The sequence below is a fragment of the Grammomys surdaster genome, unplaced genomic scaffold (genome assembly GCF_004785775.1).
Source record: "Grammomys surdaster isolate TR1022 unplaced genomic scaffold, NIH_TR_1.0 344, whole genome shotgun sequence".
NCBI classification, from domain to species: Eukaryota; Metazoa; Chordata; class Mammalia; order Rodentia; family Muridae; genus Grammomys; species Grammomys surdaster.
In genome coordinates, this window is record NW_021604763.1 from 1,469,739 (window position 1) to 1,486,315 (window position 16,577).

At 41.6% G+C, this 16,577-nt stretch overlaps 1 protein-coding gene across 1 annotated transcript in view; it reads left to right on the forward strand.

Annotated features, from left to right (window-relative positions):
- Positions 1–16,577, forward strand: part of LOC114630792 (protein unc-13 homolog B-like) — an 83,261-nt gene that overhangs the window by 9,966 nt on the left and 56,718 nt on the right. The window contains exon 4 of the mRNA XM_028779119.1: positions 7,668–7,725. Within this exon, the coding sequence (XP_028634952.1) occupies positions 7,668–7,725 (58 nt within the window). The remainder of the gene's footprint in view (positions 1–7,667; positions 7,726–16,577) is intronic.

Here is a 16,577-nt window from a genome sequence, read left to right on the forward strand (position 1 = left end):
TCCCCCTCCCTCCCCTCCTCCCTCCCTCCTCCCTCCCCCTCCCTCCTTCCCCCTCCCTCCCTCTTCCCTCCCTCCCCCACCTCTCTCTGTCTCTCTCTATCTCTCTGTCTCTCTGTCTCTCTCTCTCGATATGGATATATACACACATTTATAAACAATCTTGAAATATTGACTCTTAAACAGTTTGTTTACATTTTCTTAGTCTTTAAAAAGAATTTGTTTCTATTTATGTATGTGTGTGAGCACACACATGGATAGACTTGAGGAGGGCAGAAGAGGCAGCTGGGTCCTCCATAGCTAGAGTTAAACATAGTTTAAGTTACCTCGATGTAGGTGCTGGTAACCAAACTCCAGTCCTCTTGAAGAGCAGCAAGCTCTCTCAGTTGCTGAGGCATCTCTTCAGCCTCCTCAGTTTTTATCTTATGTGAGGAGGATCCTAGTTAGGTTTCTATTGCTGTGCAAAAAATCACCATGATTAGAAGCAAAGGGTTTATTTCAGTTTACAGTTGTAGTCATCATCAAGGGAAGTGAGGGCAGGAACTCAAGCAGAGGCCATGGAGTAATGTTGCCTACTGGCTTGTTCCTCATGGCTTGTTCAGCACACTTTCTTATACCACCTAGGACTTACCTGTTCAGGGATCCCACCGCCCACAATGGGTTCTACTTTTCTCTATCAATTAGTAATCAAGAAAACGTCTAGGACAGCCAGAACTACACAGAGAAACCCTGTCTCGAAAAACAAAACAAAACAAAAAACAAAAAACAAAACAAAACAAAAAAACTGTCCTACAGAGTTCCCCTCCAGTTGAAACTCCTCTTCCTATTTGGTTCTCGCTTGGGTTAAGTTGACCAAATTAAAAAAAAAAAAGGCAGAACACCAGGTTTTAATTTGTTTGTTTGTTGTTGTAGGGTCTCATCCTGTTTACTTTTTTAGTTGCTGTATTTCCTTAGACATTTCTTAGCTTATTTTTTAATAACCCCTTAAAATATTCACTGGTTTTTGGAAGGTGGAGGTTAAGATCAGCATTTCAATGTTGTTACTATTTTTATTAAGGAGTTCAAGGTTAACCTGAGATACATTAGACCCTTTTTTTTTTTTAATTTTCATTTCCTATGATATCCACTTATGTGTGACAAAACATTTCCTGGGAGACACTGTTGGACCTGAGGAAAAAAAACACTTGCACGACTGTCTGATTAAAGGAAGCTGTTTTTAGAACAGCACAAGGGACTGGACAGATGACAGGCTTCCCCTAAATTGGGGTTTCAGAGAGCAGCCCCTCACTGGCTTTTGAGATCCCTTTTATAGGGAAGGGTTAGAGTTCATCGAAAAAGCTGTTGAGATGGTTGGCTGTTAGCACCCAAAGAGAAGAGTGACGACTCAGGGCTCAAGGCTGCCTGTGGGGTAGAAGTGCAAGAATACTGCCTATGGGGGCTGGAGAGATGGCTCAGTGGTTAAGAGCACTGACTGCTCTTCCAGAGGTCCTGAGTTCAATTCCCAGCAACTACATGGTGGCTCACAACCATCTGTAATTGGATCTGATGCCCTCTTCTGGTGTGTCTGAAGACAGTGACAGTGTACTTACTCATATACATAAAATAAATAACTAAATCTTAAAAAAAAAGAATACTTTCTGTGCAAGGGGAGTCATCACAGGTGCTCAGGAGCAAGGCAAACCTGGTGGGTACCCATCATGGGGTTACAAGTTCAGCAGAGTCAGGAGCCTGATATAGCTGTCTCCTGAGAGGTTCCTCCAGAGCCTGACAAATATAGAGGCAGATGCTTGTAGCCAACCATTGGACTGAGCATGGGGTCCTCAATGGAGGAGTTAGAGAAAGTACGGAAGGAGCTGAAGGGGATTGCAACCCCATAGGAAGAATAACAATCAACCAACCAGACCTCCTAGAGCTTCCAGGAACTAAACTACCAACCAAAGAGTACACATGAGGGACCCATGGTTCCAGCTGCATATGTAGCAGAGGATGGCCTTGTTGGGCATCAGTGGGAGAAGAGTCCTTTAATCCTGTGTAGGGGAATGTGAGGGCAGGGAGGCAGGAGTGGGTGGGTGAACACCCTCATAGAGGCAGGGGGAGGGGGAATAGGATAGGAGGTTTGGAGTGGCCACTGGGAAAGGGGATAACATTTGAAATATAAATAAAATATCCAATAAAACAAACAAACAAACAAAGAACAGGTTCAGCAGCGGCTGAGAAACATGGTTTGCAGGCTACATTAGGCTTAGGAAACAGATACTCTTATAAGGTTGGAGTAACAATGTGTGACACTGTGGCTCCTCTTTTGGTTTCACAACATAACACACACATCTACTCACCCAGCTAGGGAACCCACGGCAGACCAAAGTATGGCTACCACTGAAGTCCAGCTTGGTGTATCAGTGAGTTTTATTGTGGTTACTTATGGAATATGGGTGAGGAATTACAGGACCAGAAATGGCTCAAAGACAGCTTCATCACCAAGGCTCACCCTAGCATGGGTTGACAACTCATAAAACCTGGGAACCTGTAGCACAGGGCACATCCTCCAGGCAGCTCAAGTTGGAGAGAGCCCTTTCTAGGTGCTTTTGTTGATCTGAGCCTCTTTTAGGCAGCTCAGCTTGTTTCTGCTTTTTCTGGGAAGCTGGTCTGGTCTGAGAGTCTTTTTGCAGCTTGGCTTCCTTCAGTCTCAGAGGGACTCTCAGCTTTTATTGCTTACTCTGGCAGGGAAGGACCTAGTGAATCTGGTAAGTTCCAGGGACTGCCTGAAGCTATTTTGAGTTGCTACCTTTTTGCTTAAGGAGCTTCTCTGCAGCATGGAATGTTCCAATCTTGGAGGAAACTGTTAAACAACACTAGTATAGTTGTCCCTTTGATGGTACCCTGTGACCAAGGATTTAATTGGCTAGTTGCTTACAGTTTTAGAGACTTAGTCCGTGCTCATCATGGCAGGGAGTGTGGTGGCAAGTAGACGGGCATGGCACTGGAGCAGTAGCAGAAAGCTCACAATTGATCTGCAAGTTGGAGGCAGAGAGAGAGGGAGAGAGGGGGAGAGGGAGAGGGGGAGGGGGAGGGGGAGGGGAGGGGAGAGACGGAGGAGAGGCAGAGAGACAGACAGAGAGAGAGAGAGATCAAGACCAGAGAGACAGATGGAGATACAGAGATACAGACAGACACTGACTGAACCTGGTTTGGGCTTTTAAAATGTCTCTCTCTAGCAAACCCACACCTCCTAATCCTTTTCAAATAGTTCCAGCAATTGTGGACCAAGCTTTCAAATATATGAGCCTGGATGTGAGGGCGATCTGGCTGCGACATCTGTCACCCCATTGATTGCCAGGGTTGATTCGGCTGATCTGGCTGGCTAGGCGGGTGTCCCCTTCCTCCCTCACCGCTCCATGTGCGTCCCTCCCGAAGCTGCACGCTCGGTCGAAGAGGACGACCTTCCCCGAATAGAGGAGGACCGGTCTTCGGTCAAGGGTATACGAGTAGCTACGCTCCCCTGCTAGAACCTCCAAACAAGCTCTCAAATATATGAGCCTATGAATGCTACCACAATAAGTCTTTTTTTTCTTATTATTTTGAGACACGGTCTCAGTTTGTAACGCTGGCTTGTTTGGAGCTCAGCAGTATAAACCACACTGTCTTCCAACTCATAGAAATCCACTTCCCTCTGTCTTCGAAGTACTGGGATAAAGGTGTGTGTGCTATCACACCTGGCTGTCTTTATAAGTCTTTAAAATTTATTGTATTACATCTTAATTTTATGTGTATATGTGTGCACAGTAGGATATATTCAGAGCTCAGAGGAGAGATTGCACCTTCTCCCTTCACCATATGCATGGGGGTGGGGTGGAGTGGGGAGTGGGTGTTGTTCTGTAAGATACACACACACACACACACTCACACACACACACACTCACACACACACACACTCACACACACACACACACACACACACACTCTCTCTTTTAAAGCATGCTGGTTTCCCACTGATTTTGTATCTATCCTCATGAGACCAAGGAAGTTTTGTTCTCTTTATGATTTTGTCAGCATGTTATGAAACCATATGGGATTTTTATCTAACATTCTTTTAGATTTATTATATCATGATTGTTTTCCCTTTTAATCTGCTTAATGTGGCAAATTACATGAATGAAAATCTTCATATGTAGAACCGCCCTTGTGTTTAAAGTATACTTGGTGAAGATGTATGTACATTTACATAACAATATCTACAAATATGCGCACATGTCGGCTTTTGCTTTCCCTCATTGACACAGACATAGGCCAGGTTAGAACAGATTAAAAGTAGTTAAAGCAAGTTTATTAGGAGGCAGCTCTTGGTGGGTTCACCAATCTCATGGTGGAGCTCAGTGAAGTCACACATTCAGGCTAAAGCAAGGGGGTTTTACAGAGCTTAGGCGAGGAGTGATGACATACCAGCTAGGAGCTGAGGTGGTGTCCATACACCGTCAGAATCTGAGCCCCTGGATGGGCACTCTTGAGTAGGTTGCTGGAAACACAGGAGTGAAGACATGTTAGGTCTCCAAATGGGTGGGATTGGGAGAAGGAGGGCAGACAGGGTTTCCCAACTTGTATGAGGATGAGCAGGGGTTTTGGCCTAACAATATACATTCACATGTAAATATTACACACGTATATAATGTGATAGATTTGGTTTAGAGTTTGGTTAATAATTTACTTTTCTTATGTTATTTTCTGTTTTTGTAATGTTTTCTTCCTTCCTTCCTTCCTTCCTTCTTTCCTTCCAATACCTCCCCCCCCTCTCTTTCTCTCTCTCTCCTCTCTCGTCTCGGTCTCCTCCCCCCCCCCCCCCCAGGCTAGCCTCAGACTTCATGTTTAGCTCTTATTTCCCAAGATGTTGGTGGTATTATACATATGTGCTACCGTGCCAGGGTGTAGATAGAGTTTAGCTTTTTGGTTATGGCTTTTTTGTATTTTGTTTTCCCTTGGCCAGCTAGTGGCTGGCTGGCTGGCTTGCTTGATTGGTTATTTATTTATTTGTTTATTATTTATATATAGTGCTAAGGATTCACCTTGGGCCTTTGACTTGCTATGTCTCCCAAATTCTGAGATTAAAGGCATGTGCCACCATCGTCCAGCCTTAAAATTTCTTTTTAGATTTCTTTTATGTGTAGTAACATTTTATCTGCATGTATGTACATATACCACAAACATACCTGCTGCTCATGGAGGTCAGAAGAAGGTATCGGGTATCCTAGAACTGGATGGTTGTGAGTCACCATGTACATGCTGGAAATTGAACCCTGATCCTCTGAAAGAGCAATGCATGCTGTTAACTGCTGAGCCATCTACCCACCCTCTATTAATCATTCTAAAACAATCTTAAATTTTATTAATTTTGATGTAGTTATGTGGACTTTAACTTTTTGTTTTGCACCTAGAACAAGTTTGATTACATGCAGCTTCTTGAAAATATCTACTTTGATATCTTATATGTGCATTATTCTACTTTAATACTTAAATCTTGGGATTTCTTACTTTTAAGCCTATGTCCTGCCTATGAAACCATCATTATTGAAGAGATGTTGGAGAGATGGCTCAGCAGTCAAGAATACTGGTTGTTCTTCCAGAGGACCTGGGTTTAGTTCCTAGCACCCACAAAGCAGGTCGTAGCCATTTGTAACTTTGGTTCCAAGAGGCCTCTGCCAGTACCAGGCATGCATATGGTGCACAGATATGTAAAAAACCATATACACGGAATGAAAAAAACCCACTCATTATTTGTAGTGGTTATTATTAATAGCTGGTTTTTCTGTCATGTTGGAGTGAGATTCAGCCTTGGATTACTGAACAGTTTTGTGGTTATCAGCTTTACTAATGCAGTCCTACTATGTACATTGTGTCTGACTTTCAGTATTACCCACTGGAAGTATTGATACAACTACTTGAAATATCCTTTGCCATTGACATTCTTATTTGTGGGCAAGTCACCAAATTTTATCTGAATTATCTTAATAGACTACCCCATCCTCATTCCCCACAGTTCATCTGTGTAACAGCTGACAGTCTTTTTTTTTTTTTAATTTTATGTCTGTGTACCACTTGAATGCCTGGTACCAGGAGGCAAGAAGAGGGTGTTTGGTCTCCTAGAATTGGAGTTACGGATGGTTCTGAGGTGCCATATGGGTTCTGGGAAACAAACCTGGGTCCTTTGAAAGGGTAGCTAGTGCTGTTAATCACCAAGCCATCTCTCCTTCCCTGTTATAGTCTTTTAAAAGTGTAATTCTAGTCACTTTCTGTTGCTATGACCAAGGCAGTTTAGAGAAGAAAAAGTTTTATGAGTTTACTCTTCTAGAGGGATACGAGCTCACCATCATGGCATGAGATGGGGCAGCAGGTCCAATGACAGAAATAGCTGAAACTCAGAATCTCAAACACAAGCAGAAAGGAGAAGGGGGGTGGAGAGGAAGGAAGAGAGATGGGGAGAGGGAGGGATAGACAGAGAGACAGAGAGAGGATATTACCTGGGAATGATTAAATGGCTTTTGAAACCTCCAAGCCTACCCCCTGTGACATAGTTCTTCCAACAAAGCCTCACAGTTCTACCAACTGGGCACCAAGTGTTTAAATGTCTAAGACCATGGGAGATAGCTCATTCAACCACCACAGTAGTCAAATCACATCCCCCATGTTTAAAGCTATGTGGCCTCTCAATGCACTAGTACAAACTTCTGACTCCTTTCTATGACTTAAACTCCATTTTCCCAACAAGCCTTTGTACATAGTGGGTGCTAAGTCAATATTTACTGGATGAATGCTCATTGGCAATTTAACTCTGGCTCACTTAGAACCTCATAGCTTATTAATGAGTGGCAAAATTAGCGTGTAAAGTCCAGATACCTTTTCATGTAGCCCATGTTTGTCTCTGACTCTTCATGTAGCTGAGAGTTACCTTGAGCTCATTCTAAGCATGTGCCTGCTGGCCCAGATCTTATATTTGTTGGTTCATACCTTTTCAGTTCTTCACTGGCTTGAACCAAACTCTTTTTCTAAGCTACTTATATATGTTACTTTATACTTTTAAAACTCCTTCCTACTCTCAAAACTTCCCCTTAATTCTGTTCCCTCTTATAGATTATTTTCTTATGGCTTCAGTACCCTATACATTTGTCGTTGTTGTTTTTGTTGTTGTTGTGGTGGTGGTGGTGCTGTTGGTCCCTGGAGAAACTAGAGTCAGGAGGGAACTACCAGATATATCTGAAAGTCCAGCTGTGTACTCTTAGATGTACAGTTTCAATATCCATAAGCATTTGCAAGGGAGTACTGTTACTCAAAGATAAGCAGACAACCTGATAGAGGTCTTCAGTTTAACATTTGGTTTGTGAAATCTAGATACTGCCATGGGCATACACAGAACCCTTTGAATACACTAAGGTCAGGCCTTTTGCTCTACTAGGCCTACTTAGTCAGACGTCCCTTTGCTGTCCTGCTTTAAGCCACACGGTAACTGAAGATCTGCTAAGTCAGGATCCCACAGGGAGGATAGGAATGAGTTTATTTCTGTTCAGTAAAAAAATTGACCCAAGTTACACACTGAATATTTTAATAGGTAGCTGGGATTTTCCTCCTCCTTCTGTACTAGGAACTCTTACTGTGTATTTTTTTCTTTTCATTTCTGCTTCTAGTATTCTAGTCAAGAAGAAGGCCAGAGGAAGCCATTGCCCACTGCTGCCGCCCAGTGTTGTAAGTGAGAAATTTGTCTCTGAAGTGGTCTCAATTGCAGCTATCTGTCCTGTTTCCACAAATGAGGCTTGTTCTAAGTTGAAGAGAGCAGAGTTGTGTAAATGGAACCTGTTCCAGAGGTTCTCTGTTTAGGCGCAGGCCTCAGTGGATGTTTACCCTGGAGTTTCAGAAGGGCTTCTTTGTTTTCATGTGCTGTGTATCTGCCCTGCAGTGGCTGACTCTTACTCCTGAGGGTGTGGTTTTTACCCCCTTAGCCCTTGTTTAACCGGCTAGTGCTTCACATATTTCTCCTTTATGCCTCCATGTACCATGTGTGTGAACTAAGCATATAACCTACCAGACATTAGGGACTATGTCTACTTTATTGATAAAGACAGTTTGGGGAGCTTAGAATGGATCTCAGAGTTAAAGGGTTTGCCTAGTGGGTACAAGACCCTGGTTTGAGCCCTAGTATTGGAAAATAAATAAATAAATAAATAAAGAGAAAGAAAGAAAGGGAGAAAGAAAGAGTGGGGGAAGGAAGGAAAAGAGATAGAAAGGGAGGGAAGGAGGGAGAAACAAACAAAAGGTCATTAGAAATGCCACAAGGTTTTAAAAGACAATATTCCATTTTGTATTTCTGATGTCTCACTTAATTTTTAGTGTATAGTAAACTTAATAATGTTACATAAATGATTAAGGAAGAGAACATACCATTTCTTCTGAGATTAATTTGTTCAGGTCACAGATTCTTTCTGGGAATGAATCATGAATTGTTAGTCTGTTGGTAACTTTCTTCCAGGTTCTTACAAAACTTCCTGAAAGATACTGAAGGACCACCTTGGAGTTAGCTTTTCACCCTCTGGCTGTGTATATGAGTGTTGTAATTTGCTTTGCTCTCATTTTCCTGAATCAAATGCCAAATTGCATCACTTGTAGATTAAACTTGGCTGTTGTAGCAGTTGTCATAATAGTACTAGTAATAATAAAAACCATAGGGACACAGGTGTCAGTGTTACCCAACAGTCAAACAACAGCAATAAAAACGCATGATCGGCATATGTAGTTACAATATGCAGATGTTCTTTCAAGACCTTACCTGTATTATTTGTTCTATTAAACTTACCTACTTTTCAGAATAACTCTAAGACATAGATTCTACTGTTCCTATATCTTAGAAGAGGAAACGGATGCATGAAGACGCTGAATAATCTGCTATGAGCCCCTTAGAGTATAAGCAGTGAAGTAAATGCTTCAGCCGAGATCATCCTGGGCCATGGGTCATATCTAGAGTTACTGCTTCCTTCTTACAGTCGGAGAGAAACCTCCATTCATGGGTTGTAGGTGCCATGATACCCTTTCTTGATAAAGCTAAGACAAGTATAGATAAGCAAACCTATTTTTCCTGTGAGTTGTTGCATCCTTCTGTTGTTGCTATTTAAGATCAAATATTTAGGGTTGTAGAGGCAGGAAGAATCTGAATAGAATGATCAGGCTGTAAGTTAAAATCTAGAAATCTTTTCCAAAAGTCATTGCAATAAATTAATTTTGCAATTAATTAATTAATTAATTTTGACCTTCTTTGTCTTAGACTCTTTTCTAAGATAGCTTGTCAGAAACAAACGGAACATACACACACTGTTCCTGAACTCATTTGATGAAGCGTAGTTGAAGAGCAATGCTGTATGTGCTGGAGGAAATAAAGAGTGATAAATTATCACACTTTTCATTATGATGATAGTTTCATCTCTCTGTGAAACCCCGATTCTGTATCCTGTGTACTTCTTTGTATGTCTTTTCTTAAAAAATTGTAATCTTACAGAAATACTGCTTAAACAGTTTGATGAGCAATCTTTATTTTTTTAATTTAATTATATACATTGGTCGATGACTCCCTGTAATAAGATGGTCTTTGAGCAGAAGCCAACACAAGCTAATAATTGTCTGTACAGAGTATGTTCCAGTCAGAAGGCACCACAAGTTCAAAGGCCTAATGCAATCCAGCGTCTATCTGGAACTTCAATGCATCTCACTTGGACATCTTTTATTGTATTCAGGGTTCCAGACCTTTGGGCTTTAGGGACTCCTGGTAGTCTACATCTCTTCTTCTGCTAAGAGCTGACCTAGAACCTTAGCACAGGTATGTGTGCTTGTATCTCAAAGAAGCCTAATTTGGTTACTAGCTACCGCTAACCATTTGCATTGTGACCTTGCATAGGCCACTTACTTCTCTGAGCTCGTGGTGTTTCTTTAAACTGTATCCTAGGTCCTTTTGCCCTTTTGGATGCATGCCCCTATCGTTCTTTGTCACTTTTTGCCAACCACACACATGAATATTCTAGGATCATCTTCCTTTCCCCGCCTTAGACTTTCTCCAACGAAGCCTGCTTGTTTTTACTGAGGAATGGTATTTAGGGTCTAGAACTAGTTCTAGGTCATTCACATGAGTGCTATTGCTTTTTGTCTCTTTGAATGGATAGAGCTAGGGAACAACAACACAGGCACACGTGCACACACACACACACACACACACACACACACACACACAGACCCGTGTTCATCTGGTATCATCAGTTAACATCCTGGCTTCAGGGGTCTTTGGATCTTCATTCATGTATATATCTTTCTTCTCTCTCAGTGAGAAGCCCTGTTCTTAAGAACATAAAATTACTTATTCATTTTCTGTGTTCTGTGATATATGCAAACAGATTTCAGGATGTGTTGTCATTAATAATAACAAGCTTACTCTGTAAAGTTTAAGTATTTTTTTTGTCCTTAGGAAAGAACTCAAAATAGGATTACAAAATCACTGTTACACCTAATAACTTAACAAAATTTCATGTTACAGTGATATCTGTCCTGTTTCAATTTCCCCATCTTCCTAAATTTTTGCCCCTTTTGTCTCACTGTATCACTGAGTCAGGATGCATGGATTACATTTTTGTTTTACTTTATTCAGTGCTGGAGATCAAGCCTAGTTCTGGGCCTGTTAGGCAAGTGCATCAGCAGTGAGTCTCATTTGCCTAAGATAAAGTTTAAGATAATCTTTTTGTCTATGTATGCCTATTATTCTGGCATAGTTTGTTTAAAAGGCTATTTCTTCATTAAATTGCCTTTGGGGGCTGGAGAGACGACCCAGTAGTTAAGAGTGCTTGTTGATGTTCTTCTAGAGGTAGTACTGGAGTTCAGGTCCCAGCACCCATGTTGGACAGATCACAATGGTTAACTGCAGTTCCAGAAGACTCAATCCTTTAGCCTCTATGGGCACCTGTACGTGTGTGTGTGTGGTGTGTGGTGTGTGTGTGTGTGTGTGTGTGTGTGTGTGTGTGTGAGAGAGAGAGAGAGAGAGAGAGAGAGAGCACAAAACATAAATTCTTTTTTTATTTCTAAGCCATTTTAAAACCTTTTTATTGATCCTTTGTGTATTTTGCATCCTGTACCTCATTTCTTTGTCTTTTCATATTTACCTTCTGCCCTTACTCCCCAATAATGAATAAAATTAAACAAATAAAAAATCTATCTTATCATGGGAGCTGTAGTATGTCCCACAGTACACCCTTTTGTCCACACTTCTTTACTTGCAAATGTTCATAGCAGTGAGTCATTTGTCTGGTTTGAGGCCTCTGGCTTCTGCTACTCTGCCTCTCTTTCTTTTCTTTTCTCTTCTCTTCTCTTCTCTTCTCTTCTCTTCTCTTCTCTTCTCCTTCCTTCCTTCCCTCCCTCTCTCTTTCTTTCTTTCAATCATTTTATTTGTTTACATTTTAAACGATATCCCCCTTCCTGGTTTCCTCTCCACAACCCTCCCATCCTGTTCCCCTTTGCCTCTATGAGGGTGCTCCTGCACCCACTCACCCACTCCCACCTCACCACTCTAGCATCTCCCTACGCTGGGGCATCAAGCCTCCACAGGACCAAGGGCTTCCCCTCCCATTGATGTTAGATAAGGCAGTCCTCTGCTACATATGTATCTGGAGCCATGGATCCCTCCATGTGTACTCTTTGGTTGGTGGTTTAGTCCCTAGGAACTCCGGTCCAGTTAGTTGATGTTCTTCCTATGGGGTTGCAATCCCCTGCAGCTCCTTCAGTCCTTCCCCTAACTCTTCATTGGAGTCTCCTGGCTCAGTCCAGTAGTTGACTGTGAGTATCTGCATCTGTGGATCCTCACCAGGGCTACTCTTTGATGTCCTGTTGTTGCTCTGTGTCATGGAGATCCTGTAGCTTTGGTTCTGCAGAACCAGCCCTTTTATGTGCTTTGGCAGTTTATAGATGGGTTAGATGTTGGTTCCTGGATCTGGGCCTGGGTCGTAGCTGAGTTGGTCAGTCTGTTGGCTTTCTTGCACCCATACTACCAGGGTGAACTCTCCAGCACTGCCCTGGCTAGCTCTCCTACTCTCGTGCCCTTGGGGCCAGCTTACCTGTACCTTTGCCACCAAGGTCAGCTCTACTACTGTGTGCTGCCCTGGTGATGTGCAGAGCCTGTTCTCACAAGTACTGCAGCTGGTGAGAGGAGGGGCTAGCTCTCCAAAAAAGAAATTCTTAAAAATTTATTCTGAGTTACCACTACAGTATCACACTACTTTCCTTCCTGGGCTGTTTATGAGATCGGGTTTTATATGTTTATATTAGATATTCAATATACTGTTTAAAGACGTATTTCTCATATGTGACATCAGTTTTGAGTTGGTAGCATGCTATATACTATATACATGCTGTATACTTTAACCTCAGAACATCATGCTTATTGATAGAGCTCATCTACACATTAGCTTCTTCATACTAGAGTCCCCTTTGTTTCTCAAATGGGAGATACTCAAATGGTACAGTGTGTTTTGTACAAATCTGCTCAGTAACAAACAGTAAAGTTGAGAACTTTAGTGACAGGGTTAAACATCAGAAGTTTATGTAGAATAGTTTCTCTTACAAATGTGTGTAAGCTCTTCACAATATTCAATCTTGACTCTGACAAAGATATTTCTATGTATGTCTTGTCCAAGCATGCAGTATCATACCATGGTGCCATACTTAACTGTGAAAAAGTTTAACAGAAGTCTGCTATATTCAATTTTTATACTATTTGCTTTGCCCATCCACTGTGTCAATGACAGTGTTGCCAGCTATAATTTAGAAATGAACCAACAGTGATCCAGCACCTGGAAGTATTTGACGAGATGTCATCTGTAGAGAGTGTTCAAGGAAAATAGATGTGCAAGGGAAGAATGTGTCGCTTTTAAGTAATTTTTTTGAGATACAGTAATATTTAAGTAAAAAAAATTTTAAAGTAGGATCCTAAAAGTATTAATATGATTCTAGTTATTTAGGAAAAAATGTGTATACATCAACAGATGAAAACTTCAATGTGAGCCGGGTGGCGGTGGCGCACGCCTTTAATCCCAGCACTTGGGAGGCAGAGGCAGGTGGATTTCTGAGTTTGAGGCCAGCCTGGTCTACAGAGTGAGTTCTAGGACAGCCAAGGCTACACAGATAAACCCTGCCTGGAAAAACCAAAAAAACAAAAACAAAAAAAAAACAAAACAAAACTTCAATGTGTTCAAAAATAGCTCTCAGTGGTAAGTTTTAGTATTATTTTATTTTTAAATATTTAAGATACTATACAGTACTGACTGTTTTCAAATATTTTTTATTTCTAGGCTGGGCATGTAACTCAGAACAGCTTGCCTAGTATGACCAAGGACCTCGGTTTCATCCCTAACACTGCAAAAACAGACAAAACCCAACTGAATACTTTTAAAAGACCTGACACTATGAAGGCAGATTCCTGTAAATTCACTCCTTTAGTTTGGAGTTGGGGTTTAGTTAGACCAGAGTTGATTGTTAAGCTTGACAGAAGTTTTCTTCAACAATACCAGTGACTCCTTGATTATAAGTTCTGAGGAGCTCTGATGTAGGTGCTCCTTTATTGATAACACTCCTAAGGGTTTCCCTAACTCATTTCTTTTGGATGTAACTGTTTTTGAAGTCTATGTAGTTCTATATGATCCCAATTGTAGTTTGAACACTGAAATTATTCTTAAATATTAAATTAAAAAAAATTGTTAAATGTATGTAGGTGTATGCCTACCATGGTGTACATGTGGAGGTCAGATGACAAGTTTTAGGAGATTCTTCTCATGTGGATCCAGGGATTGAGTCTAGGTCTTCAACCTTGGTGGCAGCCACCTTTACCTGTGGTTTTAGTTGCTTTTCAATTGTGAGATAAAACACTATGACCAAGGCAACTAATCAAAGAGTTTAATTGGGCTTATGGTTGTAGAGAGCATTTGTGATGGTGGGGCAAGGACGTGGAGGTGGACAGCTGGAGTAACAGCTGAGAGCTTATATCTTGGTCCCCTAGAAGGACGCAGCACACTTCGAATGGCCAGACTCTTTACAAACTCAAGCCTATCCCAAGTGCCACACCTCTTCCAACAAGGCCACACTTACTAATTCTGCCCAAACAGTCCCAACCAACTGAGGACCAAATATTCAAACATGTAAACCTATGGGAGCCTTTCTTAGTTTAGTCAAGCCACCAAACCCCCTAAGCCATCTTGCCAGACCCAGGGTGAATTTCTATTTGACATACAGTCTATTGTTTGTGTTTCATAGAGATTTTTTTCTGGCTATGTACAAAGTATTTGTTTCATTGTTTAAAAAATATTGATTATAAAGATATGATATATTTATATATGCATGTGTATACATATATTTATGTATCTAAAATATCCAAAGATTGGATCTTTTTGTTTGTTTGTTTGTTTGTTTTGTTTTTTGAGACAGAGTTTCTCTGTGTAGCCCTGGCTGTCCTGGAACTCACTCTGTAGACCAGGCTGTCCTCAAACTCAGAAATCCTCCTGCCTCTGCCTCCCAAGTGCTGGGGTTAAAGGCGTGCATTACCACTGCTCAGCCGATTGGATCATTTTTTAAGCAGGAAAAGAGGATATTATAATTTCACATATTAAAGTGTTTCTTGAAGAATGAATCTGTTCAGAACAGAGAGTGTGAATTACATCATGAATAACATCAACCAGACATTCAGAAGCACTGTCAGTCATGCACTGTGATTTTGCCAAGTTGTAACACTTTGATTACTGTCTTAGGGTTTTTACTGCTGTGAACAGACACCATGAGCAAGGCAACTCTTATAAAGGACAACATTTAATTGGGCCTGATTTACAGGTTCAGAGGTTCAGTCCATTATTATCAAGGCAGGAACGTGGCAGCATCCAGGCAGGCATGGTGCAGGAGGAGCTGAGAGTTCTACATCTTCATCTGAAGGCTGCTAGCAGAATAAAAGCATCTAGGCAGCTAGGACAAGGATATTAAAGCCCACACCCACAGTGACCCACCTACTCCACCAAGGGCACACCTCCTGATAGTACTACTCTCTGGGCCCAACATATGCAAAGTGCCACAATTACCTTTTATAAGGATTTACTTTACTATTGTATCCAAAAGAGACATGTTCATGTAAAATGCTTTACATGTCTTTATTTTCTTTATTTCAGGGCGATCCATCCCGCTGCGGTTTGTCCGTTTTTAGGAAGCAGGAGTTAGTTAATGCTTTCCACTGCTGTTCAGTCTAATGTGCTGCATCTCTAGGCTGCACCACATTCAAGTCTTCCTCTAAAATTCTTCTGTTACTTTTGGTTTCTCTGTAAAGCTGTTCACTGCTGCTGTATGTCCTGTCTAATTTCTAATGTTTCCCCTAGGAAGAGGAAGAGAAACTGCCCATTCTGTATATGCAACCAGCTATGCATCCCCATGTAGACCAACAGGATACTGTCTGTTCTAATGAATAATGGTTTAATTAAAACACAAATTTCAAGCCGGGCTGTGGTGGCGCACGCCTTTAATCCCAGCACTTGGGAGGCAGAGGCAGGCGGATTTCTGAGTTCGAGGCCAGCCTGGTCTACAAAGTGAGTTCCAGGACAGCCAGGACTACACAGAGAGACCCTGTCTCGAAAAACCAAAAAAAAAAAAAAAAAAAAAAAAAAACCACAAATTTCAATTGGCAATGCTGATCTTTGTTTCTCTGCTTAACGTGAGCAAGATTAGCTTTGAGCTTATGAAGTATGCTAAGCACCTCTCAAAGAGGGTTTTGCTTTCCCAGTGGGATTGCAGATTCCAGTAGAACAGATAAGTTTGCTCATCTCTTTTTGGTTCAGAATGCTTTTCTATTCTTCACCCACCCAATCTCAGAAGGAGTGGACCCAACGTGTAATTTCTGATCAAGGCTGATCATATAGATATGTGATTATTATGTCAGCATTTTTTTGCCACAACATACCAAATTGAGAGGACTTGGCACTTCCTGATCATCAGGCCTAACATCTTACAAAGTTTCCAGATAGAAAGGAAACTTGGCTTGTACCCAAACATGTGACCTGTTTTGCAGGTGATTTGGCTACCATGTCACTTATCAGGGTGTGCATCTCTTGGAGACCTTGCATTCTCACTGTCTCAATTGGTACTGGAATTCTCTCAAAAGCAAATGGGAGGTGAATCCATGATCATAACATTGTCTATTGCTGTCAGTCTAGAGCTCCTCACTTTAACTTTTGAAGCAGAACTAAAAGTCTATTTTCCATTACCTATATAGTACCATGCTGGTGTTCCCCATTACCTGTGTAGTACCATGCTGGTGTTCCCCATTACCTGTATAGTGCCATGCTGGTGTTCCCCATTACCTGTATAGTACCATGCTGGTGTTCCCCATTACCTGTATAGTGCCATGCTGGTGTTCCCCATTACCTATGTAGTGCCATGCTGGTGTTCCCCATTACCTGTGTAGTACCATGCTGGTGTTCCCCGTTACCTGTATAGTGGCATGCTGGTGTTCCCCATTACCTGTATAGTGCCATGCTGGTGTTCCC